The following is a 27,683-nucleotide window of genomic DNA, read 5'->3' as shown; positions in this document are numbered from 1 at the left end:
CCATTGCTTTGGATTTTGGGTTTCCTTACCTGGAAAGCCAAGTTTCGTGACCCTTCCACTGCTGAATCACTGGAGTTCCTTATGAAATTGATGCAAGTAATACAGCAAAACATAACATAGAATAAAAACCAGTAGGAGAAATCAGTGTTATTGCAGTACCTGGGGTTTTGTTTTGGGTATTTTTTTTGACAGTCAAAACCATCTGGCACCCCGGAGATTAATTAATTTTCATTAATGCAACCTGCTTTTTCTTGGAAGATAGTAGCCAGCAGAAAATGTTTCCTCATCTCTCCATATACCTTTAACCTAATCCCTTATCTTATCAGGTAGAAAACGAAATTGCGAAAGAGCATTTCACCCTTGTAGCCCAGATAACAAAGACCAACAACACCTCTCTCACTACAAATCATGAATCATTCACTGCCAATGAGGGCTCCGTTCATGACCAATGTTCGGTCAGTTCATGATCTCAACACTGTGTCCAGATCCTTCTTGGTTATAAATGGCTGAAGGTTTAATGCTGGTAATAACCTCTCTAAAATTTTATAAGTAGGTGAATATGGGAAACCACTTCCTTCTCTGGGATATTCTGGAGATTTTGGATTTAAATTCTTGTAGGAGCCTTTTTTTCCCATGCTGTTTCTGCATGGTTCTTTCCAAGCCTGGTGGGAAATCTTGAACTTGGCTGAGAACCAGAGAGGCCAGGGTTGTTTTGCCAGCTTTTCTAGCCATGCTCTGCCTCTGCCCTTTTGCCTCTCGTCTCATTTCCGGTCATCAGACCTTTGTGACAAGGTCACGGACAGCAATAGATTATTAGGATAGATTCAGGACAGGTTTGGACTCCAAAGGTGGCTTTGTGTAAGTCAAGAAAGGTGTGTCACCTTCTCACACACCACGATAAGGTTGTTGGCTCAATGCCACCTTCTTTCCCCAGCAGGATCTCAGCTTTGTGGCACTTCTTGCCACCTGCCCACCATGTCCAAGGTCTGATGACAAAATGCAGGGAAAATCCGTGAACAAAATACACCCACAGACTGAATGCTCAGAAACTCTGCTGACCCCACATGGGAGAACTGTGCCTATCAAGAGGGCACTGAAAGGATGCTTTTCCATATGCTGCCACTTGACACTGAAAGAGTTTCTATAGACTGTAATAAATAAATAATAAATTACCTCTATAGAGGTAATTTAGCCCTTCTTAAAAGCATTTTCTTCCCTAATGAAACTGCTGCAAATAATACAGTGAAACATAAGTTAGAAAAAAGATTAATTTGAGAAATCAGTGATATTAAAGTATTAGGTTTGGGTTTTGAATTTATTTGACCAATTAAAACTCTGAGAAAAATTAATTTTTGTAAATACAAACTAACATTTTCTTGGAAGATAAGCAGCCAGCACCATATTTTTTATCATTTCTCCTTATAACGATAACTTAACCCCTTATCTTATCAGGTATAAAATTAAGTTGCAAAAAAGCATTTCACCCTTGTACACCAGATAACAAAGACAAACAACACCTCTCTCACTACAAATCATGAATCATTCACGGCCAAGGAGGGCTCCGTTCATGACCAATGTTGGGTCAGTTCATGACCTTAACCCTGTGTCCAGATCCTTCCTGGTTATAAATGGCTGAGGATTTAATGCTGGTGATAACGTCTTAAAAAAGTTTATAAGTAGGTGAATATGGGAAACCATTTCCTTCTCTGGGGCATTCTGGAGCTTTTCAGTTTAAATCCTTGCTGGAGCTTTTTTTCCCACACAGTTTCTGCGAGTTTCTTCCCAAACTTGGTGGGAAATCTTGCGCTTTGCTGAGAACCTGCTCTCCTAAAGGAGCAGCAGCTCCATCACCCACGCTGATCCCATATTGATATTAGGTTAATGGGATTTGTCAAACTGCTCAGTGAAGGAGATCGACAGAAGACGGGCCATAACCTCAGACATGGCTGCCAAATGAACATGGGAAGCTTGGCACAGAAAAGCCCAGCAGAAATTTCCAGCAGATAGCCATACCCAGAAAAGATTAAAGCCTAATTCAATGATGTACAAAAGAAGGAGAGGATGGAACTGAAGAGGATTTCTTTTGGGGCTTAGATATTGACACCTTGACCATAAAGGCAGGTGGAAAGAAATCAATCCAGTGGACGGCTGTGACAGAAAACAGGCAACATCTTCAGTCCTATAACCTTAACTCTGGATGGCAGGAGAGGGGATATATGGAAGTAGGGAGAGACAGTCCACGAGACAGCTGGGAAAGGAGGATACCAAAATTCTTCAGTTCAGCAAAAGAGATTATCATCTGCATGAAAACTACATGTCACTTAAATTGTCCTAATTAAGTCTGATAAGGCTTTAGGTCTGGCAGGATGTGATATAATCTGGATGCTATGTATTAGGAAATAACATTTCTGCATCATGCAGGATTTCTATCTTTAAACACCAAGCTGTTGTCAGTCAGGATTCGATGTAAGGATGTGAGTGACATCTCTTGCCCTGCATGGCAGGGTGTGGGAAAGGGATAATCTTTAAGGTCCCTTTCAACCCAAACCATTCTGCCATTCTATGACACATCTATATTTTTGTCTTTTCCATATAAAAAACAAACAGATTTTCGTACCTGAGACAGTCTTTTCTTCTGAACACAGTTAATCCCTCCGATAAAAGCCATGTTTGGCATCACCGGTCTGGGGAACTCAAACACAAAATCGTATCTCATCAGCCAGAAGGATCCACGGCTCAGGAGTTCTGTCGCTGTCACTTTCTTTTTGAAAAGCTCATATGCAAGTTCTTCAAAGTTATCATAGATAGGCTTACAGTAAAAGAGCTCCAGCAGATTGACCAGCATGTTCTTCACCCGCTGGGAAAACATCATGCTGTCTGAATTATCCAAGAATAACCTGGGCACATAGGAAGGAGGGCTTGGACACTGGGTAGCAGCAGAATCCATTCCACAGGGAAAGCCCCGCAGGAAGTAGACGGAAGGAACGGAAAGATACTCAGCCACCAGGGGCCCACACATCAGGATGGGATCTGTGAAAACCACGTCGAATTTGCTCTCTTTCAAGTACTGCATCAGCTCCTCATTCTGCAGAAGGCTCTTGCAGTTGGTGAAGAAGACTGAGGAGATTTCTATCGTGCTTTTGTACGAGGTAAGAACAACATTCCAAACAGATTGTTCAATAAAATGGGCATTAACAAAGGTCTTGAGCATTTCACCCAAGTATTCATCAGTGTAAGGTATTGGATACACTTTCACTGTGTAATTCTGAGGCTCCTTTGACTTCATATACAGACTGGTAGCAGGTACAACCACAACAACTTCGTGTCCCTTCTGCTGCAGTTTCTCCACCACTGGGCGCATGCTGAGCCAATGACTTCCATCCTGAGGTACCACCAGGATCTTTCCACCTTCAGCCAGGATTAAAGACAATGTAAGGAGGAGAAATAACCAGGTGCCTCTGTAAAAAAGAGCCATTTCGGTGGGAGTGAACCAGAGGGTTCTGCTTCGGAGGGATCCACGCAGTCCTTTATAGGATGGTCCATGCAGACTAAGAAGGGAATTTATTGCCAAGGGAAATTAATATTTAACTTCCCAATATGGTTGTGATTCGCCTGTGATTTTGCCTATGTTAGAGGAAGGGATTGGAAATTGGTGTCCTCAGTAAAACATTTGCACATTCTGTTAATGTTTAAGCTTTGAAATCTGTCAGGACTAAGACACTGTCAGCAGGAAACCTGTGACAGCAAGAGCGGAGCTGTAATGTTGTAACAATCATCATGGTTAAAATAATTGACCTGCTAAATACATAGCGAGAAAATAATAAAACTACACCCAGCAGAATGGATGCAAATCCGTTCCTGAGTACACAAGGATGATGTTGAACTCCCATCCACTGGAAGTAGCCAAACCTGCACCTCTTACAAAGATGTTGAAGCCACCAGGATATACCTCGCAATCCCAAATCTGAGGAGAACAAACCTGATTGGCTTTTTCCTCCTGGCACTGCAGCAAAAACGTGAACTAATGGATGGATTCAGGGCAAACAAAGAAAGAGGAGGCCAGCAGAGAGACACAAAGAAGGAGTTTTGGTCTTTGGTTGCTGTCTTGAAAACCCTTTTCCTGTATTGTTAGCAAGACAAAATCTAGGAGAAAGTGTGAAACCTTCCTGTTGCACTGCTCTTCTTGTTTTTGGTTTGTTCTGTTATTGCCCAAGTTAATGCTTTAGTCCAAATTATACCCTCCCATGCACCTTGTCAATCTACTCTGAATTCCCTATTAATCCTGTTTTGTGCCAACCCCCTTCTTCGAATTCCCTGTCGGAAATCCCCTAAAACTTCCTGTTTCATTAGTCCATGTAACCCAATTTCACCCCCTACCTCCCTCATTGGATGATGCTTTTCTGAACTCTGCCTTTTACCCCTGTCCTGACAGCCACAATGGCGATAGATCAATTGCTCTAGCCACATCTCAGTTCCTCCTGCACCCGGGGTAGGACCCACTCTTGGAAAGGGGCCATAGTGGCAAAGTGAGTGCACCTCCAGCCACTGCACTACATTCCATTAATCCCATTGCAGGAATGTTTTGTCTTTATGCAAGGAAAACCAATGCCAGAGCAAAGCCTTTTGGACAGTGCAAAGGAAGAAGTCCTTGTGATGAAAAAGTATCAACAGATCAAAGTTTTTTCCATTCTGGTGATAAATGGTGGTGGGACTCCCAGCATGCCCAGTTAGGATAAACAAATCCTTACAGCCTGAGGCAAAGGGATTTGTCTCATGACACACAAAGGGTGCTGGGACTGCTCTGAGTTGCTCCACTCTGTCACACTGCACATGGAAGAACCACCCTTAGACATGCAAAACAAATTTCTGGAGAGGGCCAACACAGGAGAATTGGGAGATGGCACAGACTGAAACCAAGAGACTGTACAGATTCACAAATAATACCCAAGAAATGCAGGAAATTTGATGCAAGGAGTTTACTGCAAGAGCTCTGAGAAGAGCTGACAAAATGAACTTGAATGCTGCTACTTGGTTTGTTTTCTACTCTGGACTCGATTGGATTTTCAATGGCAAAACCAGTTAGCTGAAAACTGCCAGTACAAGTTCATTTCCCTTGACTAGAACAGAAAAAGCCACTTGATAGGATGGCCACACTTTGTTATGGACTCTACAGACACCCTCCTTTTTATACTAGACCATCAGAGCAACAAATGGGGGAAAACTGAGTCAATAACAGGAAGGGCAAGAGAAATTACAGATAAAGAGAGGGCAGACAAAGAGTGGATGAAGTTCTCAGACTAGTACAGAATCTCCTGAGGTCAGATCCAAACTGGGCAATTATTGTTGAGAGAATTAACAACCAGACTCATTTTCAAAGCAACAGATAAGTTTCTATATGTTTGTTTTTCACAATGATTAGCAAAGGGCACCTGGACCCCTGTCAGCCCTGAAGGGTATGGTGCTCCTTACCAGCTCCTGTTTTATCTGCGAAGAAGCTGAGGAACATCAGATTCCAAATGTGAGAGAGCCAGGTGCCTGCTTAGAGGAAAGCCTTCCCCATTGCATACAAACCAACATCAAGGCTTGGGTGAGCCAAGTGCTTAAACTTTCTCAAACTGCTCACCTGTGAGTGGGACTGGGTGCCATGTGTGGATTCTGAGTGGCATTCAGGCAAAAAAGAGGACCCAACAGCTACCTCAGCACCGCTAAAACTACAGCAAGAACACCCAATATTTGTTGTGGATGTCTAGAAGTGTTGGTTTCATCCACTGGATTTGCTTCCCTGCTGTGAGGTGAGATTGTTGACCCCCATAGGCTCTTGACCCTGCAAGCAGAAAAGGTAGCTCAACTATGAGTGTGGGGATGCTGCCCAGGGAAGCTGTGGATCCCTGGAAGTGTCCCAGGCCAGGGTGGACAGGGCTTGGAGAAACTCGAGATAGTGGAAAACATCATTGCCGTGGCAGGTGGTGGAATGGGATGAGCTTAAAAATTCATTCCAACCCAAACTAGCCTGATTCCCGGTAACTTGATTTCCTGGTATCTGGATGATGGATCAGGCTTATCCATGGAGGAATCCTTGTGTCATTGAAGCCAGACCCTTTTTTTGGTGCTAAGCAGCATGTGGGCAATGCAGGTTGATGGCTGCTGAAAGGAACCTGCCTGATTCCCTCTCAGGCTTTTCCCCTGAGTGTAGAGATACACTATCTTTCAAGGAAAAACAACCCATAAAAGCAATGATATGAGTTGGAAAGGAATAGAATTTTTTCTAAGAGCAAGAAGCAAATCACAGAACACAGATCATTTCCAGGGCAGCCGCTTCCTAAGCCAAGAACAGAAATCCTGTGCAAATGAGAGGCTTTTAAAGCAGGACCTGTGCTTTTCAGCCCTGTGCTGGTGAGAAAAAGGTGTTTATTCAGTTACACTTCTTCCTTTCTTGAGTAGCTACTTACTTAAACCTGGGGTTAATTTAATGTTTTCAGTTATCCAGTTGTTTGAACAAGTACAGGTTTTTTTAAATAAGAGAGGTTTACATTAGAAGAGGGAGTACTGCAGGTTTACATTTACAGGGAGAACTTTTAGAGGTGGCTGTAGGTTAAACTCCTGAACTTTGGTTTAATCAAATCCTACAAACTGTGGTTTTCTGAGGTGGCCAAAAAAAGCAACTTTGCATTAACTTTGGCTAAAGATGAGATTGTCACCAGAGTATCTCAGTGCTCACAGGTTGAGTTTATCATGCCAGCTTTCTGGTACTTCTAGAGTCAAGATACTGGCTCTGATTCCTGCAAGCCTTGTGTTAAACTTCCAGGGAGTTGGGGACACTTGAGTTGGAAACTCGGGATTTCTCTGCCTGTTAATGAAGGTGTAGTTACCGCTGTGACAGATCCCCATGCAAAGCACAGGACAAGAGGAAATCAGCCTGAGGCAGCTTAGTCAAGGTGTAAAAGCAGTTTGTGTTTCCCCAGGCCCAGCCCTGTGGTCTCATGTTCTCCCACAACCTCTTCAAGATCCTCACGCAATTTAGGACTGAATTCCCAGCTGGGTAAGATAAATAGGGCCAGTTCTGCTTAAGCCTGAGCTCCTTCTGCTCAGAGAAGCTTCTCCACAGGACCACATCAGATACAGCAGAGAGCAGCTCTTATCTGGAATGAGACCACAGTGCCCCATTCCCTTGCCAGTGGAAAACCATGGGAGTGGTGTAAGAAAAAGGCCTGTGGATTCCTTGTCTGAGAAAGAAACTGCATTTTGAATCTCTTGTTCTCTCTCCCTCTCCCAGTAATCCCTTTTCTTTTCTTACCTGTTGAGCAATGGGTTCAATAAGCCTTGGAAAACTATTTATTCTTCCCACGAGATTATGTTTCTCAAAATAATGACAGCCAGGTCTTTACCACTGTGTGTGCGAACAGGCAAATGTAATTTCTAACCCATGACTCACGTTACTCTTGTTTACATGGAGCTCCTGGGCACTATGTCAAGTGAAACAGGAGACATTCCTCTATTGTGGGTAGAAAATGTAGCTAGAAAAGAGACTGAAGAAAGGAGAAACACAGAAGAATTTTCCAGGTGTGGAATGTGATTTTCACCTAACAGGAGTGTGAAGACAGGAGCTGAAAGGGACATAATGAGGGCAGGATTTCTCTACCCCTGTAGCAAAGTTACAAACTCTTTACAATTCTGAGACCTACAGGATAGAAAAGTAAACACCTACGTTGTGTAACCAGAAAGAATGTGCCTCTAAAATCACAAACTAGTGCCCTAACATGACAGAATTCCTTAGATATAATTTTATCCTAATCTTCCTGTTAATAGCATTATTCTTTGCCTTTTTCATCAGTCCAGAGTTCTCTTCATAAGCCTGTCAAAGAGCATAAAGGAAATCAGAAAGAAGAAGCAAAAACCCCACCCTTTAAACTCAAAAACACAGTGCAGAGATATTGCGTGAACACAATTCAGAAGTGCGGGAGCAATATTTTAGAAGGATTTGCGTCCTGCTTTGTGTCTAGAATGAAATGTCAAGTGTTGCCATTTTATACATTACATGGTGTCCATCAAAATAGATGCAGATTTCTAGATCAGCTTTAACAACCCTGCAGAAGAATTCTGGTAAAAGCAGATGTCAAGGAGTAGGTCTGAAAACTTACCTGAGTTCTGCATTCAAGTGTCTTTCTCCAAATCCATGACTGTAACATAATTTCTTGACATTTCAACATGACATTTATATTTCATCCCCACAAACATGACTAATTTAACACAGAAAGCCAGTTTTCAAATAATTTCTAATGAAAATACAACTAAAGTGAAGAAACTGATCCTAATGAGCCTGGTGTTAAAAATAAAAATGACTCTTGGGTTTCTGATCAGATAAAAAAAATATATGTCACACGGCATTAAAATGAAATCAAAACTGGTTCTGGTTGGTTCTTAATACACATTCACTGAGGACAGTAATTTCTATCTCGTAGATGAAATCCCTTTTAAGTTTCGTTTCTTACAAAACCCTCATTATTTCAAAGAATTCTCTATCAACCTTATTTGATTTGAGCCTGCAAGAAAAAACTACCCAAACCTATTGAATTAAATCATTACCATAAATGCAAAAAAAAAATAAATTTAAAACTAACTAACTAAATAAAATAAACGTCAATAGACTTTCTGCAACAATGTAATGACTTTTCATGGGGAAATGTAGAGTTTGAAGGTGAAGGAACATTACCTGAGGCAGTGGTTCCCCCTTAGCACAGTTGATCCCTCCAATAAAGACCATGTTGGGCATCACTGGCCTGACATACTCGAACACAAAGTCAAACCTCAGGATCCAAATGGCAGCGGGGCTCACGAGGTCTGTGAGAGACACATCCTTCTGAAGAACTTCTGAGGAAAGCTTAAGTGCTTCTTCATAGTAACTGTTGCAGTAGTCAAGCTCCAGGAGGGAAACCAGGGCGTTTTCCACCCGCTGGAAAAAAGTCATGCGGTCCGAGTTGAAGCTGAAGGTTTTTGGGACATAGGACATAGGGCTCGGGCTCTGTGGGGCTGAAAAGTGCAGGTCGCAACCAAATCCCCTCATGAAGAACACAAAGGGAAGGGAAAGATAGTGGGCGACAACGGTGCCACACATGAAGAGCGGATCTGTCAGGACGGCATCAAAGCTGCTTTGTTTGAGGAACTTCAGGGTCTCCGGGCTGCGGAACAGGTCCTTGCACTGATCAAAGAACATGTTGAAAAGGTGTTTTGAGGCTTTGAACATTGCCAGGGCATTGAGGGGGAAAGGCTTCTTCGTCAGGTGTACAACAACGTATTCTCGAAAAGCATTATCCAGCTCTTCCAGGGTCTGTCTCACCGGGTACGTGACCACCTTGTAGGCCTGCGTCGTCTCCATCTGCCAGCTCACCTCGGGAACCAGCACCACCACCTCGTGTCCTCTCTGGCTCAGCTCCTCCACCACCTCCTTCATACTCAGCCAGTGGCTTCCCACCATGGGCACCACCAGGAGCTTCCCTCCATCCGAGAGGCTGGGCAGGAGGAGGATGGAAATCCAGGCACAGCAAAGCCTCAAAGCCATATTGCTGTGATCACAGTAGGGGACGTGGAAGAGATTTCTCCTGCAGGTTGTAGCCTGAAGGTGCTTTGGAAAGCAACTGTTGGGTGGATTTATTGCATTGTGCTATGTGATCACACTCTAGTTAATGATTCACAGATTTGGATTGTGGGTTTCCTTACCTGGAAAGCCAAATTTCGTGACCCTTCCACTGCTGAATCACTGGAGTTCCTTATGAAACCGATGCAAGTAGTACAGTAAAACATAACATAGAATAAAGATTAATAGGAAAAATCAGTGTTATTGCAGTACCTGGGTTTCGGTTTTGCTTTTTTTTTTGACAGTAAAACCAGCTGGCACCCCGGAGATTAATTAATTTTCCTTAATGCAACCTGCTTTTTCTTGGAAGATAGTAGCCAGCAGAAAATGTTTCCTCATCTCTCCATATACCTTTAACCTAACCCCTTATCTTATCAGGTATAAAATTAAATTGCGAAACAGAATTTCACCCTTGTACCCCAGATAACAAAGACCAACAACACCTCTCTCACTACAAATCATGAATTATTCACGGCCAATGAGGGCTCCGTTCATGACCAATGTCGGATCAGTCCATGATCTCAACCTTGTGTCCAGATCCTTCTTGATTATAAATGGCTAAAGGTTTAATGATGGTGATAACCTCTCAAAAAAGTTTATAAATAGGTGAACATAGGAAACCATTTATTTCTCTGGGACATTCTAGAGCATTTGGATTTAAATTCTTGTGAGGAGGCTTTTTTCTCATGCTGTTTCTGTGTGTTTCTTCCCAAGCCTGGTGGGAAATCTTGCACTTTGCTGAGAACCAGAGAGGACAGGATGCTTTGCCAGCTTTTGCACTCTTCCTCTGCCTCTGCCCTTTTGATAGTCTTCCGATTTCAGGTTATCCGACCCTTGCGACAAGGTCACAGCCAGCAATAAATAATAACGATTGATTCAGGGCCAGTTTGGATACAAAGGTGCCTTTGCGTGAGTCAAGAAAGGAGTGTCACCTTCTCACACACCACAATAACGTTATTGGCTTAAGGCCACCTTCTTCCCTCAGCAGTATCCCAGCTTTGTGGAACTTCTTGCCACCAGCCCGCCACGTCCAAGGTCTGATGACAAAATGCAGTGAAAGTCCATGAAGTAAAGGCACCCAGAGAGTGAATGCTCAGAAACACTGCTGATCCCAGATGAGAGAACTCTGCCTATCAAGAGAGTACTGAAAGGACACTTTTTCATCACTGCCACTGGAGGCTGACAGAAGTTGTAACAGACTGAGGAAATATTGCACTTTTTAAAAGCATTTTCTTCCCTAATGAAACTAATGGAGGTAGTACAGTGAAACATAACTTACAGTAAAGATTAATCTGAGACATCTTTGTTATTACAGTACCTAGGGTTTCGGTTTTGCTATTATTTTCAATAGTCAAAACCCTGAGAAAAATTAATTTTCATTAACTCAGACTTGCATTTTGTTGGAAGATAAGCAGCCAGCAGAAAATCTTTCTTCAAGTCTCTATATATCTTTAACTTAATCCGTTATGCTATAAGGTGTAAAATGAAATTGTGAAAGAGCATTTCACCCTTGTACTCCAGATAACAAAGACAAACAACAATTTGCTCATTACAAATAATTCAAGGCCAATGAGGGCTCCGTTCATGACCAATGTTAGGCCAATTCATGACCTCAACCCTGTGTCCAGATCCTTCTTGTTATAAATGGCTGAGGATTTAATGCTGGTGATAACCTCTGTAAAAAGTTTATAAGTAGGTGAATATGGGAAACCATTTCCTTCTCTGAGGCATTCTGGAGATTTTAGATTTAAATCCTTGCTGGATTATTTTTTCCTCATGCAATTTCTGAGTTCCTTTTCCCTTTCTCAGGCTGGGAAGCTTTTTTGGAGGTTGAGACAATTTTTCAGCTCTGGCCGGAGCCTTTCCCAGAATGATAACTTTCTGGTAAAGAGAAAGGAATTAATAAACAGACATTAACACTTGTTGTTGACTGAGAAACAGTTTTCATGTTATATGTGACAGGAGATGTTTTCACCTATTGTCCAATGGACTACTGTACACTTTGAGGCTTGCGAACCACACTATAAATATGGTTTGGTTTTTTAATAAAGTGCTTCTTTAGCTTCTCACGCTCAAGAAGTCATTGTCGTTATTACACGCAACTCTCCACCTATTGCGAAAACCTAGACCATAAAGGCAGGTGGAAAGAAATCAATCCAGTGGACGGCTGTGACAGAAAACAGGCAACATCTTCAGTCCTATAACCTTAACTCTGGATGGCAGGAGAGGGGATATATGGAAGTAGGGAGAGACAGTCCACGAGACAGCTGGGAAAGGAGGATACCAAAATTCTTCAGTTCAGCAAAAGAGATTATCATCTGCATGAAAACTACATGTCACTTAAATTGTCCTAATTAAGTCTGATAAGGCTTTAGGTCTGGCAGGATGTGATATAATCTGAATGCTATGTATTAGGAAATAACATTTCTGCATCATGCAGGATTTCTATCTTTAAACACCAAGCTGTTGTCAGTCAGGATTTGATGTAAGGATGTGAGTGACATCTCTTGCCCTGCATGGCAGGGTGTGGGAAAGAGATAATCTTTAAGGTCCCTTTCAACCCAAACCATTCTGCCATTCTATGACACATCTATATTTTTGTCTTTTCCATATAAAAAACAAACAGATTTTCGTACCTGAGACAGTCTTTTCTTCTGAACACAGTTAATCCCTCCGATAAAAGCCATGTTTGGCATCACCGGTCTGGGGAACTCAAACACAAAATCGTATCTCATCAGCCAGAAGGATCCACGGCTCAGGAGTTCTGTCGCTGTCACTTTCTTTTTGAAAAGCTCATATGCAAGTTCTTCAAAGTTATCATAGATAGGCTTACAGTAAAAGAGCTCCAGCAGATTGACCAGCATGTTCTTCACTCGCTGGGAAAACATCATGCTGTCTGAATTATCCAAGAATAACCTGGGCACATAGGAAGGAGGGCTTGGACACTGGGTAGCAGCAGAATCCATTCCACAGGGAAAGCCCCGCAGGAAGTAGACGGAAGGAACGGAAAGATACTCAGCCACCAGGGGCCCACACATCAGGATGGGATCTGTGAAAACCACGTCGAATTTGCTCTCTTTCAAGTACTGCATCACCTCCTCGTTCTGCAGAAGGCTCTTGCAGTTGGTGAAGAAGACTGAGGAGATTTCTATCGTGCTTTTGTACGAGGTAAGAACAACATTCCAAACAGATTGTTCAATAAAATGGGCATTAACAAAGGTCTTGAGCATTTCACCCAAGTATTCATCGGTGTAAGATATTGGATACACTTTCACTGTGTAATTCTGAGGCTCCTTTGACTTCATATACAGACTGGTAGGGGGTACAACCACAACAACTTCGTGTCCCTTCTGCTGCAGTTTCTCCACCACTGGGCGCATGCTGAGCCAATGATTTCCATCTTGAGGTACCACCAGAATCTTTCTACCTTCAGCCAGGATTAAGTACAGCGTCAGGTGGAGAAATAACCAGGTGCCTCTGTAAAAAAGAGCCATTTCGGTGGGAGTGAACCAGAGGTTTCTCCTCCAGAGAGATCCACGCAGTCCTTTATAGGATGGTCCATGCAGACTAAGAAGGGAATTCATTGCCTAAGGAAATTAATATTTAACTTCCCAATATGGTTGTTATTTGCCTGTGATTTTGCCTATGTTAGAGGAAGAGAAGGGAAGCGGTACCCCCACGTAAACATTTGCACATTCTGTTAATGTTGAAGCTTCGAAGTCTGTCAGCACTAAGACACTGTCAGCACAAAATCTATGACACCAAGAGCGGGGATTTTATGTTGTAACAATCATCATGGTTAAAATAATTGACCTGCTAAATACACAGCGCGAAAATCCAGCAGAATGGATGCAAATCCGTTCCTGAGTACACAAGGATGATGTTGAACTCCCATCCCCTGGAAGTAGCCAAATCTGCACCTCTTACGAAGATGTTGCCAGGATGTACCATGCAATCCCAAATCTGAGGAGAACAAACCTGATTGGCTTTTAACCTCATGGCACTGCAGCAAAAATGTGAACTAATGGATGGATTCAGGGCAAACAAAGAAAGAGGAGGCCAGCAGAGGGACACAAAGAAGGAGTTTTGGTCTTTGGTTGCTGTCTTGAAAATCCTTTTCATGTATTGTGAGCAAGACAAAATCTAGGAGAAAGTGTGAAACCTTCCTGTTGCAGTGTGCTTCTTGCTAATGTTATGTATTGCCCAAATTAATGCTTTGGTCTAAATTAAACCCTCCCATGCACCTTGTCAATCTACCCTGAATTCTCTATCAATCCTACCTTGTGCCAACTTCCTGCTTGGAATTCCTTAACGGATATTCCCTAAAACTCCACGTCTCATTAGTCCACGCGACCCAATTTCTCTGCCAACTCACTCATTGGATGATGTTTTTGTGAACTCTGCCTTTTACCCCTGCCCAGAATTCACCAATTTGCTGATGATTTCCACTCTCCCCTTGAACCTCCCCCATATTTCAGCTGTTGCACACTCTCATTTTTGTCTTCTGGCCACCAATTTCCTCGAAGTAATAAATCCTGTTTTATCCTACGCAAAAGACCTCTCCCTCCTCCTTGCCTTCTCAGAGCGAAGATTGACAGCCAAAACAGACTTAGAGAAATTGCTCTAGCCACACCTCAGGTCTTCCTGCTCTCAGGGTTTGACCCCAGCAAGGAGCCATAGTGGCAAAGTGAGTGCAGGTCCGGCCAATGCGTTAGCGGGCACCCACCATAGGGGCCACGATGAGCAGACCCCACGGACAAATGGTGGATTATAATACAAGAAAGATCTGACCATCAGCTCCCTCCAATTGCAGCCGACCGGAAAGATTTGTTCGGCAGCTTTTTCGGGGGGGGAGGAAGTGATAAACATCTAGCACTCAAAGAACACTGCATTGAAGGAGAACTTACACTGCAGCCTCTGTCCAGTAAACCGAAAGAATGGTGAGTATCCTCGAAATTAGGCTGAGGGTGCTCCAAGGAAAGGGAATGGTGCATTGCCCCCTGGGGATGGAGGGGGGCCCCATGAACCTATAGACCACAATAGATAAATGCAGACATCTCTCTTTCCCTGAAACTGGCCCTGGACTCTTTAGTTTGTAAATTTGTTCCTTTTTGCTGCAGTGGAGGGAGGATTTTGTCGTGCTGACATTGCTTAAGATCAAGGAATATGGATGCTAAACTGCCAGTTCAGCAGCTTGTCGGTACCTTGGAGGGAGGGAAAAGAAAGTTTTCCAAGCAGTTAAAACAGTTTGTTCAATGGCTTTTCCTCTGCTTATCAAGAGTATCCCCCAAGGAAATACCAACCATTCCCTTTTGGGATGTAGTTGGGAGCAAATTAATAAAGTTGACAAATAAAGGGGATTCCTCGATTGCTAAAGTCTTCTCATTATTTGTGCTAATTCAGTCAGTGTTAGTTGAGGAAAGGAAAGTGGAAGAAAAGCTCGAACTAACCACCCCCCAGCTCCCCTGTCCCCTGATCCAAAACCCTTGTCCTCTGCATCTGGAGATTTGCGAGGCAAATGGCAATGCAGCGCAGAAGAGCTACCAACTCCCTGGCCCACCACAGCCTTCTCGGTACCCTTGCCTTGATAGTGATGGCCAGGCTGTCAAGGATCCTTTGTAAAACCCCTCTCTCTTGGCTGTTAATCCTCCAGTTCAAGTTGATGCCCCTTAAGGGTGTTGGGGGTTGGTTTTTTGTTCTCTTACTGCTCCAGTTTAAATAATTTTTCCCATTATCATGCTAAGGAAGCCTGCCGCTTACACCCGGCTCTTTTCAGGACTCTAGACAAAGGGGTAGGTGGGGGCTGGCTTCCGGGGGGGTGGGGGGCTACTCGCTCATCTGGCGATCTTGGAGAAGAAGGATGCCTCGTCCCCAGCCCACGCAGTCAAAAAGCAGGGGAGCGGGATTCTCTGCGGTCTGACTTCCCTGCATTGACTCTGCTCCAGCCTACCACCTCTGAGGACACAGCTGACCACCAGGACTCAAACAGTGAGCGGGGAGCTGCCCGTCCACCCTGCTCCCACCTAAGACACAGCGCGGCTGCTGCCACCTTCCCCCCCCCCACCCCCCACTTCCGCCTGCCACCTCTGCAGCAGCGTGGGCCCTGCCCCACGTTCACCACCAGGTCCGAGTGCAGGCACAGAGTACCTGCGGCTGAAAGAAAGGACTGGAACTGAGTTTTTGTTCTGTTTTGTTGTTAATTTTCATAGATGCTGTTGTTTCTGTTTATCCGGTTAGACATATTAGTAAAGAGATGTTATTCCTACCCCCTTACCTCTGCCTTAGAGTTCCTGATTCAAATAATTATAATACTCGGGAGGGAGAGGATTTAAATTTTCTATTTCAAAGAGGAGCTTCTGCCTTTATTGGCAGACACCTGTCCTTCAAACCAGGACAAAGGAGATTCCCAAGTTTTCCCTGAATCCTCCTTTGCCACTCAAAATGACCTCTGAGAGACATAAGATGGTGGAAACCACATCGCTCGGCCCCTCCCTTTTGTTTCTTCTTCCCAGAATCCCTTTCACCCAGTTTCCCCAAAGCCCTTCCTATCCCCTGACACCGCCCCTGCCCCTCCTCTTCGTCCCTTGTCCCCAAACTCCACCCCTTTTCCAGATACCTCCCCTTCCTTTCCACCAGCTCCACCTCCTGTTCCCATGACATCATCTGTTCCCACAATGTCACCTGTAAACAGCACCTCCCCTTTCCAGTTGTTGTCCCCGCCTGTTCCCTCCTCCTTCTCTGGCAGCTCTCCTACTCTTCTGGCTTCAGGTTCCCATGATGTCATGGGAACCAGAAGCGATGAGACAAAAAATCCAAAACTTGGTACAGGAGACCATTCCCTTCGCTGCATCTGTTGCCTATACATGAGCAAGAGGGACCCCTAAGTGACAAGCTTTGAATTATGAATATAAAAAAGGACTTAGCAAGGCTCAGAAGGAGTTTGGGAGGAAAAGTGAATATTTTAAAGGCCTTCTAAAGTCTGCCTTTTCCTGAAATACACTAGTTCCCGATGATAACAGGGATCTGTTTGCATGTTTCCTAACCCAAACAGAGTATCTGTTGTGGGAGAGGACATGAGGACATGGAAGAGATTGTTACAGGAGCTCCTTTCTGAGGTCTGGCAAAAATCTGACTGCACCATTGATGCAGAAAACAACAATATCTCAATGGACCATTTGTGCAGTGAAGGAAATTGGTCACCAGCTAGAACGCAAGCTGAAAAAATACCACAACCTATTTTAGAACAGGAAAAGAGCTTCCAAGAAGGCCTTTATTCTTATGCCCACCAAAGAACCTAAGCAAAGTTATGTGAATATGAAACCCTTTGAGGCTTTCACAGATTTTCTTGAAAGGCTCTGAGTCAAGCTGGGGAGGCAGGTTGAGAATCGGCCACTACAGGAACAGATAATAATGGAGGTGGCCCAAGCAAATGCTAATGACATGTGCAAGAAGTTCATCCTGGGCCTGCCGTTCAAACCGCCTCTGACTCTTGACTTGATCGTCAAAGCCTGCACATAGGGAGCCACCATCGCAGAGCCTCGAGGAAAGGGAGACAGAACAGAGAGAACAGCTGCTGCTGCTACTCCAAAAATACACCAACAAGCTTCTTGGTGTTTTAACTGTGGGTAGGAGGGACACATAGCAAATTTTGCCCAAAGAGGCAACTTCTGCAAAATAAGCCAATAAATTCACAGGAGGGAGGGAAACAACCACTACCAAAAAAGTAGATGTTGAGCACATTACCTACACCTCAATGGAGTGTTTGCCACAGGGACAGATGTGATGCTCATCCCCACCACCAAATGGCCGTCACAATGGGAATTGCAACACATCATACGTAAAGTACAGGGCATTGGGGGTACCCAATTAGCCAAATGATCTAAGAGTGTTGTCCTAACTGAAGGGTCGAATAGGCAATTAGCCAGTTTCCAGCTATTCATTTTAGGCTATAAGGTTCCTCTGTGGGTGAGAGACACCATGGCCCAATGGGGAGTGAAAATTGAAATCCTGAAAACCCCTCAGGATTTTTCTGAGCGGCTGCTCCTGAGCACTCTCCCCAAAAGTTAAACTGGAAAACTGACCACCCAATCAGGGTAAGTGAGTGGCCACTGAATAAACAAAAATCGAAGGTGCTCAATGAACTTGTGGAGGAACAGCTAGCAAAAGGCAAAATTGTGCCAACCACTAGCCCTTGGATTCCCTGGTCTTAGTTATCAGGAAGTCGGGAAAGGAAAAGTGGCGGCTCCTCTACGACCTGAGAGAAATAAACAAAGTCATTGAAGATATGGGGTCTCTTCAACCAGGAATGCCCTCTCCATCAATGCTCCCCCAAAACTGGAATTTGGCAGTTATTGGTATAAAAGACTGTTTCTTCCAGATTCCTCTTGACCCAGTTGATGCCCCACTATTTGCCTTCTCAGTTCCCTCTATCATTCAAGAAGCCCCAGTGAAGCATTGGTCAGTTTTGCCACAAGGCCTGAAGAACAGTCCCAGTATCTGTCAGTGGTACATTGCTTCATTGCTGTCCCCAGTGCATGCCAAAGCAAGGGAAGCCATCATCCTGCACCACATGGATGATGTGCTCGTATGTGCCCCTGATGACGATATACTACTGCACGCACTTGATCTAATTGTCAACGTTTTGATTGCTGCAGGACTCGAACTCCAAACAGACAAAGTGCAATCGACGCCCCCTTGGAGGTATCTGGGGCTCCAAATTACCAAGAAGACCATTACTCCTCAAAACCTGACAATCAGAAACAACCCAAAAACCTTAGCTGATCTTCACCAGCTGTGTGGTCCTTAAATTGGGTCAGACACTGGTTGGGCTTAACACAGAAGATCTAGCCTCCCTTTTCAATTTATTGAGAGGGGTTGAAGAGCTGAGTTCTCTTAGGGTCCTAACCCCAGAGGCCAAGCTAGCTCTGAAGAAAGCTCAAGAGGCAATGGCCACAAACCCAGCACATTGCTGCCTGCCAGACTGGCCATTTAAGTTTATTGTTCTGGGAAAACTGCTAAACCTCCATGGCCTGATTTTCCAGGGGGACCTGGGTCAGAAGGAAGCACTCTTGATTACAGAGGGGGTATTCCTCAGATACCAGTGGTCCAAAAGTATCACCAGGCAACAAGAGTTGATGGCTCAATTGATCTGGAAGGCCAAGGCAAGAATGCGACAACTGGTGGGGTGTGACTTTGCATACATCCATCTATCACTTACCTAACAACAGGCAAATTGGCAAAAGAAGTTCTGGAGCAGTTGATTTGGGAAAATGAGGTGCTCCAATTTGCTCTAGATAGCTACCCAGAAAAAATTTCAATTCACAATTCGGGACATAAGTTATTTAATTTTGCATTCAAATTAGTCCCCAAGGAAAAACAAAGTCAGAAGCCACTAAATGCTGTAACAGTTTTCATGGATGCATCCGGAGCATCTCACAAGTCAAGGAAGACCTGGAAGGATCCTCAAACTCAGCAAAGGGAGACAGATGTTAAAGTGGTCGGGGGCTCCCATCAAATTGCTGAGTTAGACACAGTTGTCAGAACCTACTAGATGTTTTCTGAACCTTTTAATCTAGTCACTGATTTGGCATATGTAGCCGGGATAGTATCTAGAGCCACAAATGCTGTTCTAAAGGAAGTCTCTAATCCCAACCTCTTTAGGTTGCTCTTGAGATTAGTTTATCTTATTTCCCACTGAAAGCAACCTTTCTATGTGATACATGTGAGGTCACACACTGACCGTCCAGGTTTCATCCAGGAGGGGAGCAAAAGAGCAAGGCGCTGTTTTTTTCATTCCAAACTCCCTCACGCAGCCTGCATAGCCTGGCACATCTTCTGCAGAGCCTTGCCCGGCTCCCTTTACCTTCTGTGTGCAATTTTAACTCTTCTAATGCTCGGATAAGACTGCAGATCACCTTATCTCCCTTGAATGAAAGGAATAAAGCAGAAAGTATACTAAGGTTAGTGAACTAAGAGCCAGGTTTCCAGATGGCAAGAGATTGAGGAGATGCCATAAAAATATTGGCTAAAAAGAACCTTTTTGTAAGCTATGAGGTGAACTGGACTACACTGAGAATTCCTATAAATTGTGGAGAAATACATGAGGGGGTTGAAGTGCTTGAGAAAAAAGATCCTTTGCCCTGAGGGAATGGGGGTCTCTGTTTTGGAGAACATTTGATGGAAAAAAAGAGATGAAGAGAACTTTTGGCTTTTAACAGCTTAAAGTAATACCCCATGTGTTTGACATAATCCATAACACAGCTCTGCAAAGACTGTGAAGAGGGGAGGAGTTTTGTGATTTGCAGATTTTCCCGGGCAGATGCAAATTGTGAAAGTGTGGACAAGATGCAAATTGTGAAAGTGTGGATACAAGAGAACTTTATCCTTCTCTTGGAACAGAACCCTATGACCAAAACAAGAAGGAACTTCTCTCTCTAGAGTGAACTGAAATGATAATTTAAGTGAAAGACTGACTGAAGTGTGTCTGTATGTTGTTGTTAAGAAATATGGAAAGTGGGGGGTGAGTGATCTGGAAATCTTATTCCAAATTTCTTATTTTCTCTGTGTTATTAATAAACTTCTTCTTTATACCCTTTTAAGTTTTAGGCCTGCCTTGTTTTTGCTCCTAAATCCTATCTCAAAGCAAAACTGAGTATATTAAAATTGGCAAACCTAAATTAAACCAAGATGCCTGGCCACACCAGCTGAAATGGTCAACCTGCCAGGCATTTTTCAGCAGGCAAAGTTGAACCATCAACAATTCCACCAAAATGTGCCTGGCCAATTCCATCTAATGCCGGAACCAGGCTAAAGCCATCTAGGCTAAATGTCCCAGCTGCCAAAGGTACGCACTACTGGCCTTGAGCACTGGTATAAATCCAAGAGGTCTCAACAGCTGTGAGGTGTGGCAGATGGACGTGACTCACGTCCCACAGTTCCGCAGGCTGAAGTATGTCCATGTTTTGGTAGATGCTTTCTCCAGAGCGGTTCATGCTTCTGCCCACAAAAGGGAGAAGACCACAGATGCACAAAAACACCTAGTGCAAACCTTCTCTGTGTTGGGGATCCCTAAAGAATCTAAAGCGGATAATGGTCCCACATATACCTCTAAGGCCTTCCAGGCATTCCTGCAGAAATGGGGAGCAAAATATAAAACAGGCATCCTTCACTCCCCCACAGGACTAGCCATTACTAAGTGAAAACATCAGTTGCTCAAGAGAGTCCTAGAGAAGCAGCAGAGCAATACCACCAGCGATCCACCATAAATTAAGCTCTGTAAAGCATTGTTTACCATAAATCGTTTGAACTGCTGATTTGAACACCTGAACCTGACTGTTATCTGACATTTCAGCAATAACACACAGCTGAAATTGAGATAACACCCCCCAGTTTTAGTAAAGAATCCTGAGGCAGCAAAAGTAAAGGGCCCATTTCAGTTAATCACCTGGGGCCGCAGGTACATGTGCGTGTCCATGCCCTGCCGTTTGAGACGGGTCCCTTAAAAGTGGGTCAAATCCCAAAAGCTTGAAATTTTATCAGCCACACCACAAAAAAGAACAATTTGTTTCAGTTATTCAGTATTAAAAAGAATACATTGCTTCCAACCAGTGCCAAGCAATCAGCCGTGTAAAAATGCTTCCACTGAAAATTACCATCCCGTAAAGTCAGACAAAAGCACCTTCTTAATTTGCAGTAAGCAGGCGTGGGCAGGAATCTCCTCTTGCCTTCTTGGAGGCCCATGTACTTTGAGTCAGCTGTTGCTGTTTTCTCCCAACAAAACCCAAATTATATATTGGCAAAACAAGAAATGTTTTGGTCATCTGAAACCAAAGTATTAAGGATTTGGAGGAAGACTGTGATTCTGAGATTTTTCATTGGTCACACCTCAAAAGATCTGCTGTCTCGCTCTTTTCACCCTGGGTAGCCTCAGCAAAAGCTAAAAGTGAATTGGGTCACTTAGAGTGTTGGGTTGCAAAACAAGCACATTTGCTCTCAGTGGCCTACTAGATGGCGAGGAAATAACCAGGAAAGAAACCTTACAAAATTGCGCTGCCATTGACTTTCTGCTTCTTGCACATGGCCATGGGTGTAAAGACTTTGAAGGGCTCTGTTGCTTTAACTGAATATCCAAAAGCAAAAGCGTCCACATTCCCATCAATAAAATAAAAATGCAAGAACTCATTGGGAGACGTGAAACAAGAAACTGAAGACTGGCTGAGTTCCATCTTTAATGAATGGGGACTAACAGGATGGCTGGCTTTTACTGGCAGGACCATTTTGTGGATTTTCTTAGTTGTATTTCTTATTCTAACTGCCTTTCCTATTCTAAAGAGAGTTGTTAAAAAACAGATAGAGAGAAAGAGAGAGAGTTAAAAAAGTAAAGAGAGATAGTTAAAAAATATTAAAAAAAAAAACAAACAACTATCTCTTCCACCAAAGAAGTCACTTATGTAGCAGTATCCACACAGCAGTCAAGGTGGAGAAACCTGTACCCCCCAATCAGAATCTATTCCTTAATGCCACAACCCTCCTTCTTAAAAAGAAAATGGGGAGATGTTGCAGTGTGTGTTTCTTGTTATTGATATGTTCTGTTATTGCCCAGTTAATGATTTGGTCAAATTATACTCCCACCCACCGTGTCAATCTTCTCTGAATTCCCTGTCAATCCTACCTTGTGCCCACCCCCCGCTTGGAATTCCCCCTCGGAAATCCTGTAAAACCCCATGTCTCATTAATCCATGGGACCCAATTTCCCCCCTTACATTCCTCATTGGATTATGCTAGTGTGAACCCTGATATTTGCCCCTGTCCAGGATTTTTCCAATTTGCTGATGATTTGCACCCTCCCCTTGAACCTCCCTCATATTTCAGATGTTGCACACTTGCATTTTTGTCTTTTGGCCCCCAAATTCCTCAGAGTAATAAATCCTCTTTTATCGCATGCAAAAGATCTCTCCCTTCTCCTTGCTGCCTCAGAGCGCAGACTGACGGCCAAAACGGCCACAGAGCAATTGCTCTAGCCACATCTCAGGTCCTCCTGCTCCCGGGGTATGACCCACTCTCGGCAAAGGGTCCATAGTGGCAAAGTGAGTGCACCTCCAGCCACTGCACTACCTTCCATTAATCCCATTGCAGGAATGTTTTGTGTTTGTGCAAGGAAAAGCAATGTCAGAGCAAAGCCACTTGGGCAGTGCTAAGGAAGAAGTCCTTGTGATGAAAAACTATGAACAGCACAAAGTTTTTCCATTCTGGTGGTGAGACTCCCAGCATGCGCAGTCGGGATAAACAAATCCTCACAGCCTGAGGCAAAGGGATTTGTCTCATGACACCCAAAGGGTGATGACACTGCCTGGAGTAGCTCCACTTTGTCACACTGCACATGGAGGAACCACCCTCTGACATGGAAAACCAATTTCTGGAGACGGCCACCGCAGGAGAGCTGGGAGATGGCACAGATTGAAAGCAGGAGATGGAAGAGATTTACAAATAATTCTCATGAAATGCAGGAAATCTGGACGCAAAGCGTTTATTGCAAGTGCTGTGACAAGAGCTGACCACAAGAACTTAGAAGTTGCTGCTTGGTTTATTTCTACTCTGGACTCGATTGGATTTTCAATGGCAAAACCAGCTGGCTGAAAACAGCCACTACAAGTTAATTTTCCTTGACTAGAACAGAAAAAGCCTCTTGATAGGATGGCCACACTTTGTTATGGACTCCACAGACACCCTCCTTTTTATACCAGACCATCAGAGCAACAAATGGGGGGAAAGAGAGGCAACAACAGGAAGGGCAAGAGAAATTAGACATAAAGGGAGGACAGACAAAGAATGGATGAAGTTCTTCAATTAGCACAGGATCAGCTGAGGTCTGAACTAAGCTGGGTATTCACAGGGAAATAGGAGAAATTCCTCTGCCATCTGTAGAAAATGTAGCTAGAAAAGACACTGAAGTAAGGAAAAAAACAGAAGATTTTTCCAGGTGTGGAATATTTGATTTTCACCTAACAGGAGTGTGAAGACAGGAGCTGACAGGGACAAAATGAGGGCAGGATGTCTCTACCCTTTGTTGGGGGTTGGTTTTTCCTTTCTCCTCTCTCTGGATTTTTTCCCATTGACATGCTAAGGAGTACTGATGGCTAGGTCCTTGAGACCTTGAGATGGCGGGAGGGAGAGCCTCCCTGCGTTTTTGGGAGTTTCTCTCGGAGGGCAGGGGTAGAGTGGGGGTTAGAAGATTAGAAGCAGGTAAAGGAGGGTGGGGGGGCAGTTGCTGGTACTTGCTCACTCTCTCTCTCGCTCCTGGAGTTGGAGCAGGAAGGTGGCACCTGCTACCCCCCTGCCCCCGCACCATCCCAACACTGAGAGCTGCCTCTTTGTTGCATTTTGGCTGTAGGAGAACGGCAAAAAGGATAATGCATCATAGTTCTTCGTTAATGGAGAAGCAAAAGAGAGAGAGAGAGCTTTATTTAAAGAAACACTACACTTATAGAGGGGTAGTACGTGCAAAACAGAATAGAAAAGACTCATTGGTCCAAGAAGGCAACACCTCTTTGAAAACATGTTTTCTGCAAAACATCACAAGACACTTACGTGGCTCTACAGGTACATAATCATTGTTATAATTTCTTATCCCTGTGCAGCCTAAGAAACCCAAGGCTTCAAGGCTCCTTTTTCCCTGGTTCCCAGCAGCATCCAACGACACCTCTTCTGTTGTTGGACCCCGCACCGCTGCCCTGCTTGGATGCCTTCTCACTTCAGCTTGCTATCTCCAAGCATCCTGTTGGAGCAGCAGGACCAACACTGCTCCAAGGATGCATGAGCAGAGTCACTCCTCCATCCCTTTCCTATCTGGGACACCACAGCCATCACCCCCAACGCCCCCACCACCGCATGGGGGTCGTCGCATCTGCCCCTGCCCACCGGGAGCCAGCCAGTGCTCACTGCCAGCGGTGACGGTAACTGCAGCACAGGGAAGGGTGCCGGCGGCCGAGAAGGACTAGAACTGGGCTACTGTTCCATTTGTTGTTCATTTAAGGGTTGTCGTTGTTTTGTTTGTCGTGATAAATATACTAGTAAAGAACTGCTACTCCTATCCCCATATCTTTGCCAGAGAGCCTCTGAATTTCAAAATCATACTAATTCACAAGGAGGGATTTCCCAATTGAAGGAAGGTCCAGTTTTCCCTAAGAGACCCATATATTTTCCAACGAGGTCAGCCTTGTAGCAAAATTACAAAATCTTTACAGCTCTGAGACCTTCAGGATATAAAAGTAAAGACTTATGTAGTATGATCAGCAAGAATTTGCCTCTTAAATCCCAAATTAGTGCCACTCTCACGATCGATAACATGACAGAATGCCTTAGATATAATTTTATCCTAATATTCTAGTTAATAGCATTATTCTTTGCCTTGTTTAGAGGTTTAGAGGTCTCTTCATAAGCCTGTCAAAGAACATAAAGGAAATCTGAAAGAAGAAAGAAAAAATTCACCCCTTCAACTCAAAGATATCGAGCAGAGATACTGCGCGAACACAATTCAGAAATGCGGGAGCAAATCCCTAGGAGAGGGATTTCTGTCCTGCTTTGTGCCTGGAAAGAAATGCCCAGTGCTACCATTTTAGACATTACACGATGTCTACCAAAATAGATTCAGATTTCAAGATTAGCTTTAACAACCCTGCAGAACAATTTGGGTAAAAGCAGATGTCAAGGAGTAGGTCTGAAAACTTACCTGAGTTCTGCATTCAAGTGTCTTTCTCCAAATCCACGATTGTAAGATTATTTCTTGCCATTTAACACAATATTTTTATTTCAGCCCCACAAACAGGAGTAACTTAACACAGACAGCCAGTTTGCAAATAATTTTTCATGAAAATAGAGCTGAAATGAAGAAACTGATGCTGATGAGCCTGGAGTTAAAAACAAAATATGACTCTTGGGTTTCTGATCAGATAAAAGAAATATATATGTCTGACGCCATTAAAATGAAATCAAAACTGGATCTGGTTTGTGCTTAATACACATTCACTGAGGACAGTAATTTCCACCTGGTAGATGAAATCCCTTTTTTGCTTGATTTGTTACAAAACCCTCATTAATTCAAAGAAATCTCCATCAAGATTTTTTTGATTTCAGCCTGTGGAAAACAACTACCCAAACCAACTTGAATCAAATCATTACCAAAAGATTAAAATAAAATATAAAATCAAAATAAAACAAAATAAACTTCCTGCAACAAGGTAATTACTTTTCATGGTGAAATGCACAATATGAAGGCAAAGGAACATTACCTGAGGCAGTGGTTTCCTCTTAGCACAGTTGATCCCTCCAATAAAGACCATGTTGGGCATCACTGGCCTGACGTACTCGAACACAAAGTCAAATCTCATGATCGAAACAGCTGCAGAGTTCACGAGGTCTGTGAGAGACAAATCCCTCTGAAGAACTTCTGAGGAAAGCTTAAGTGCTTCTGCATAGAGACCGTTGCAGTAGTCAAGTTCCAGGAGGGAAATCAGGGCGTTTTCCACCCGCTGGAAAAAAGTCATGCGGTCCGAGTTGAAGCTGAAGGTTCTTGGGACATAGGACATAGGGCTCGGGCTCTGTGGGGCTGAAAAGTGCAGGTTGCAAGGCAATCCCCTCATGAAGAACACAAAGGGAAGGGAGAGATGGTGGGCGAGAATGGCCCCACACATGAAGAACGGATCTGTCAGGATGGCATCAAAGCCGCTTTGGTTGAGGAACTTCAGGGTCTCCGGGCTGCGGAACAGGTCCGTGCACTGACCAAGGAAGGTGCTGAACACGTGCACTGAGGCTTTGTACAATGCCAGGGCATTGAGGGGGAAAGGCTTCTTCATCAGATGTACAACAACGTATTCTCGGAAAGCATTATCCAGCTCTTCCAGGGTCTGTCTCACCGGGTACGTGACCACCTTGTAGGCCTGCGTCGTCTCCATCTGCCAGCTCACCTCAGGAACCAGCACCACCACCTCGTGTCCTCTCCGGCTCAGCTCCTCCACCACCTCCTGCATGCTCAGCCAGTGGCTTCCCACCATGGGCACCACCAGGAGCTTCCCTCCATCTGAGAGGCTGGGCAGGAGGAGGAGGATGGAAATCCAGGCACAGCAAAGCCTTAAATCCATGTTGCTATGGTCACAGTAGGGGCCGTGGAAGAGATTTCTCCTGCAGGGTGCAGCCTGAAGGTGCCTTGGTAAGCAACTGATGGGTGCTATTTTGCTATGTTTACTAATCCTGTAGTTAATGATTCACAATTTTGGGTTGTGGGTGATTTATTTTGCCTTTTCCCTCCTTTCTTGGAAAGCCAAGTTTAGCCAAGTTTGGTGACCCTTCCGCTCCTAAGTGACCGGAGGTCCTCAGTGTTCAATAATCTCCTCAAGCTGTTACTCAGATCCCTCTGGACTCCCCATCATTGTTGTGTCTTGTGTTACTCCTTGGCCAGGACCCAGGGAGCCAACCTTGGTCTGAACAGCTCCCAACCCACAGTAGCAAATGAAAACAGTCTCTCCATTTTGGAGACACAGATCCACAGGTGATTCTTCCAGGGATGGAACAGAAGACCCTCAGGAAATGGCTGAGAACTCTTCTGAGCTGCCAGTAATCTCCTCGGTGCCAGCAACACCCCAAAGAGGTGCTGAGAGAGGCTAACCTCTCTCTGCAGCTCAAGTTCTCACTTTACAGAGTTGTTTCCCCACCTGGGAAGTTGCCCTCAGGTAGCTGAAAACTCCTGCCCCCCAGGAATCAGACCAGCACTAAATCTGTTTTACCAGCCACTGGAGCCTCAGGTTTCAGACCTGACTCAGCAAAGGAGCAGGTTCAGCCCAGACATGATTTCCCCAACCTCACAGCATTGCCACGGACGCCAAAATTAAAAATAATGCACTCCAGGATATTCAGAGCCATGCAGCCTCCGTCCCTCAGGCACACAACTTCTCTCATCTCCTTTGATACCATGGTCAATGCAGAAAAATGACCTGCATATTGTTTTCCTCAGATCAGCCTGATTTATTATTTCTGTTTTACCAATGCCTTTAATTACTTC

At 44.2% G+C, this 27,683-nt stretch overlaps 3 protein-coding genes across 3 annotated transcripts; all 3 read right to left on the bottom strand.

Moving 5' to 3' along the window:
* Nucleotides 1-1,215: 1,215 nt before the first annotated feature.
* LOC130255413 (UDP-glucuronosyltransferase 1-6-like) lies at nt 1,216-3,910 on the bottom strand. The gene is made up of 2 exons (XM_056496059.1): nt 2,618-3,910; nt 1,216-2,248 (listed from the first exon to the last, which is right to left on the bottom strand). Exons 1-2 carry the CDS (start codon nt 3,473-3,475, stop codon nt 2,180-2,182), a joined length of 927 nt encoding a protein of 308 aa, XP_056352034.1. The 5' UTR covers nt 3,476-3,910; the 3' UTR covers nt 1,216-2,179.
* Nucleotides 3,911-8,598: 4,688 nt separating this feature from the next.
* LOC130255411 (UDP-glucuronosyltransferase 1A8-like) lies at nt 8,599-9,804 on the bottom strand. Its single transcript, XM_056496057.1, has one exon. The coding sequence runs from the start codon at nt 9,554-9,556 to the stop codon at nt 8,618-8,620; it is 939 nt and encodes a 312-aa protein (XP_056352032.1). The 5' UTR covers nt 9,557-9,804; the 3' UTR covers nt 8,599-8,617.
* A 2,765-nt stretch (nt 9,805-12,569) lies between these two features.
* Nucleotides 12,570-26,855, bottom strand: LOC130255409 (UDP-glucuronosyltransferase 1A1-like). The gene is made up of 2 exons (XM_056496054.1): nt 25,918-26,855; nt 12,570-13,058 (listed from the first exon to the last, which is right to left on the bottom strand). The coding sequence occupies exons 1-2, from the start codon at nt 26,764-26,766 to the stop codon at nt 12,933-12,935; spliced, it is 975 nt and encodes a 324-aa protein (XP_056352029.1). The 5' UTR covers nt 26,767-26,855; the 3' UTR covers nt 12,570-12,932.
* Nucleotides 26,856-27,683: the final 828 nt, after the last annotated feature.

The sequence above is a fragment of the Oenanthe melanoleuca genome, chromosome 7, assembly GCF_029582105.1.
Source record: "Oenanthe melanoleuca isolate GR-GAL-2019-014 chromosome 7, OMel1.0, whole genome shotgun sequence".
NCBI lineage: Eukaryota > Metazoa > Chordata > Aves > Passeriformes > Muscicapidae > Oenanthe > Oenanthe melanoleuca.
Note: the sequence above shows the minus strand (reverse complement) of the source record. Positions and strands in the feature narration are given on the sequence as shown.

Bases quoted from the DNA above. Each gene is read 5' to 3' on its own strand.
- LOC130255413 (XM_056496059.1), bottom strand. From the start codon at position 3,475: ATGGCTCTTTTTTACAGAGGCACCTGGTTATTTCTCCTCCTTACATTG. The intron at 2,249-2,617 runs GTACGAAAATCT...CTCCTTTCCCAG, and splicing joins AGAAGAAAAGACTGTCTCAG to CTGTCTCGTGGACTGTCTCT.
- LOC130255411 (XM_056496057.1), bottom strand. From the start codon at position 9,556: ATGGCTTTGAGGCTTTGCTGTGCCTGGATTTCCATCCTCCTCCTGCCC.
- LOC130255409 (XM_056496054.1), bottom strand. From the start codon at position 26,766: ATGGATTTAAGGCTTTGCTGTGCCTGGATTTCCATCCTCCTCCTCCTG. The intron at 13,059-25,917 runs GTAATGTTCCTT...TCCTGGCTGAAG, and splicing joins AGAGGAAACCACTGCCTCAG to GTAGAAAGATTCTGGTGGTA.